The 3038-nt window shown below is 49.2% G+C and overlaps 1 protein-coding gene across 1 annotated transcript in view; it reads right to left on the bottom strand.

The window, feature by feature from the left end:
- Positions 1 to 720, bottom strand: part of MICALL1 (MICAL-like 1) — a 20603-nt gene extending 19883 nt beyond the window's left edge. The window contains 1 exon segment of the mRNA XM_009881891.1: positions 653 to 720. Coding sequence (XP_009880193.1) covers positions 653 to 720 — 68 coding nt within the window.
- Between the last annotated feature and the right edge of the window lie 2318 nt (positions 721 to 3038).

Genomic DNA, 3038 nt, shown 5'->3' on the forward strand with positions numbered 1-3038 from the left:
CCCCCTCGCAGGAGAGAAGCCCCGCGGCCTCTCCCCGGAGAGGAGGGGAAGGGTTGGGAAAGGGGCGGGAGGGTCAGATCCCGGAGGGGCCGGCGGGGCAGGTGGAAGGAAGCAAGGGAGGGAAGGGGAGAGAGCGGTGCCCTAAGTAGCCAGTCCCCGGGGCTTTCTGCTCTCCAGGGGAGCCGGCTGGGGGGACGCGTCTGCCCCACAGCTCTCCCCAGCTCAGGGAAGGCTGAATTCTCAGAGAAAAGCCCTGAACAAAAGTTGCAGCCTTCCCCCGCCCAGTCCCCGAAGTAGAGGGAGGATTGCAAGCAGGAACTGAAAACAGTTGGGACTGAATTCCGGTTTAACTTCAGTTAAAGAAAAAAAAAAAAAAAATCCACCAGGCAACCTCATTTCAGAATCCTCTGCTGGCTTAGACACAGGCTGCTCGAGGCAGAAGCAGTTCTCAGTTGTCCTTAAAGGCATCAGCTGCAGCAGTGGAGGATATGGAAACATCAGGCAGTGGAGTACGTGTGGGATGTAGGTGGCTCCCGGGGTAAGCACAGGCACAGGCACGGGGCCAGGGAGGGCTTTGAAGATAAGGACACTTGGGAGTTGCAGACAGCACTGTGCAGGAAGCCCTGGAAGAAGCGGAGGAAGGGTGCGATACAATCTCAGGAACCCACGACATCGAGGAGATGGATTGTCATGAGAGCTGGCGTACACGTTCAGTGTCATGGTCTGACAAGGAGGGGGAGAAAGCACACTATTAAATGTTAGTTTATTTTGCTAAACATTTTTTTAATCTCCAGTTAGGCAAGGAGGGGGTCAATAGCTACCTCTGTGCAAGACCAATCGATCACAGAGATGTTGAGCTTATTGCTGCCAGTCCCAAACCAGCAGGAGTCCCCCCTCCATTTTTTTCTTTAAGGGGCTCTATATTCCTTTCTCCAGTTAGATCTCATGCTTAGCACCCTCCGTCCTCTATTCCACTGTTTCATTCTATGGCTCCACAGCCCCAGAGCTGTAACAAGTGAAAAATAAATTCTCCTTGAATGGCTTGTGCAGCCTCCCCTCAGTGCCCAAGATAAGCTGTGGCATAAATCACTGGAAAAGCTACTACATAGAGAAAAAGGGAATGAAGCATTGTCTCAGTTTTGTAACGACCAAGCTGGCTGCTCAGCATCCCCCAGAACTGCCTGACAGCATCTTCCTGATGTATCTCCTAAGGGAGAGCAGGATCAGGCATGTTTTCTTGGCTGTCTTTTCCAGGGTCCATAATCACACTCACCCCCTTCCCAACTGCAGGTCAGAGATAGAGACACAGAGTAGATAACGCTGCACTGTGGTTCCCTCTGATAAAGCCATTTTGACCAGAACTGCCCCAGAACACTTCCATTAACCCAATCCTGCTGCAGCAGGCAAGACTCGAGCTGTAACAAACCCACCCCGCCTCCCTGCAGAGCATCTTTCCAGCAGCGGCAGGGCTCTGTTGATGCTGCTGAACGCTCTGCATTCCTCCAGCTTCAAGCAGTGCCAGGCACCGCAGCTCGCTGAGCCCATCTTTCCGCCCCCTGAGCGAGCTGCAAGCTCTTCCTGGCTTGGTTCCACCAAGTGCCAGTCCCGCTCAGTTAACCTCCAGCAGCCCCTCAGATGAGGCGTGGAGCCAGGCAGGCGGGCAGACGGTCTCTGTGCATCCTCTGGAAGCTGCTCTGGCAGACACAAACACAAGCAGCAGCACATTCATACACGAGAATAGCCTGCAACCCTTGGAGGGTTTAAGTTGATACATACATGCATTAAGTCTGTAATTCCAACATGCCAATCACAAACTAAACCCGGCACAAATCCCAGCAACACATTGGATTCCTTTGCTATGGTATGAAACAGAACTGATCATGGAGGTACTGCCCTGGCAGAGGCTCTCCTGTTATATATCGCATCTGTCTTAGCACATGTTCTGTGAAAGATTTAGGCTTTGGATAACAAGAAAGTAGGAGGAGAGTTGCTGTTGACAGCTACGCTCACTGTGTTGCTGTTGGTAAATATACACAAGCAAAAGTGACAGCCCTAAAAATAAAAAGGAGATGATTCTCTTGGTATGAACCCAGCTCCTGTGGGCTGCTGCAATGCAGTGGCATCTTAGTCCTTTGATTTCCTTAATGATACGGCTGCCTCAAGCCCTTCAGAACTGGAGGCAGCAAATCCTTAGCACGTGTAACACTAACAGCCACAGCTAGAAGGCCAGCTGGAGTTGCCCGCTGAATCTCACTCTGTGCTGCCCGGACCCTTCCTGCATGAGCTACATGACTTTGTGATGGGAAACAGTTTACTTCTGAGCAGTATCTAGGACACTAGAAACTTGACCCTCATTCAAACACGGCGTATAATCCAACAAAGGCTAATTATTCCTGAATTCTAAACAGATTCGCATACGAAGCCAAGCTGGACTGCCAGGACCCCTCTCTAAGTGGAAAGGAATGAGAGGGAGGGGTACAAAGAGGCAGATGGTATATATGAAGCATGCTTTGTGCAGCTTTGCTATTACACATGCAGATTTTTCAGTGGCACCTGTTTCTACCAATCAAACACCAACCTATTTAAAGACTGTCTGCAAAAGGAGACAGGAGAGAGGGTGCAGAGGGTAGATGACATGGGATTCATTCTTTGCATTCTCTTCCCCGATATTTACAGGTCCTCGATTCCTTCATAGGGCTAGTTTTCAACTGTTTTTTCTCTGTCAAGGCACTGGAAGTTTGCATTGAAGAATCCAAAGTGGCTGGAGAGCTGGGAAAAAAATCAGCATTTTAAAAGTTTTTACAAATTAAATGCCCTTGGGGAGTTTTCTGGAAAAACTGAATTCCACTAAATTAAGGGCCAGAACTTGGGCATCACTCGTGCTGAAATAAAACACAACCTCCAGCAAGGACATCTGATCAGATGACCAAAGTTAATAGTGGTTAAATGTTTACAAAAATCCTCCCCCTTCCTTTAAAAACTTGTCGATCCCCTTTGGAGCATTTCTACTTCATAGCAACTAAGAAAAAAAAAAAAAA

Source organism: Charadrius vociferus, unplaced genomic scaffold (genome assembly GCF_000708025.1).
Source record: "Charadrius vociferus isolate BGI_N301 unplaced genomic scaffold, ASM70802v2 scaffold413, whole genome shotgun sequence".
NCBI lineage: Eukaryota > Metazoa > Chordata > Aves > Charadriiformes > Charadriidae > Charadrius > Charadrius vociferus.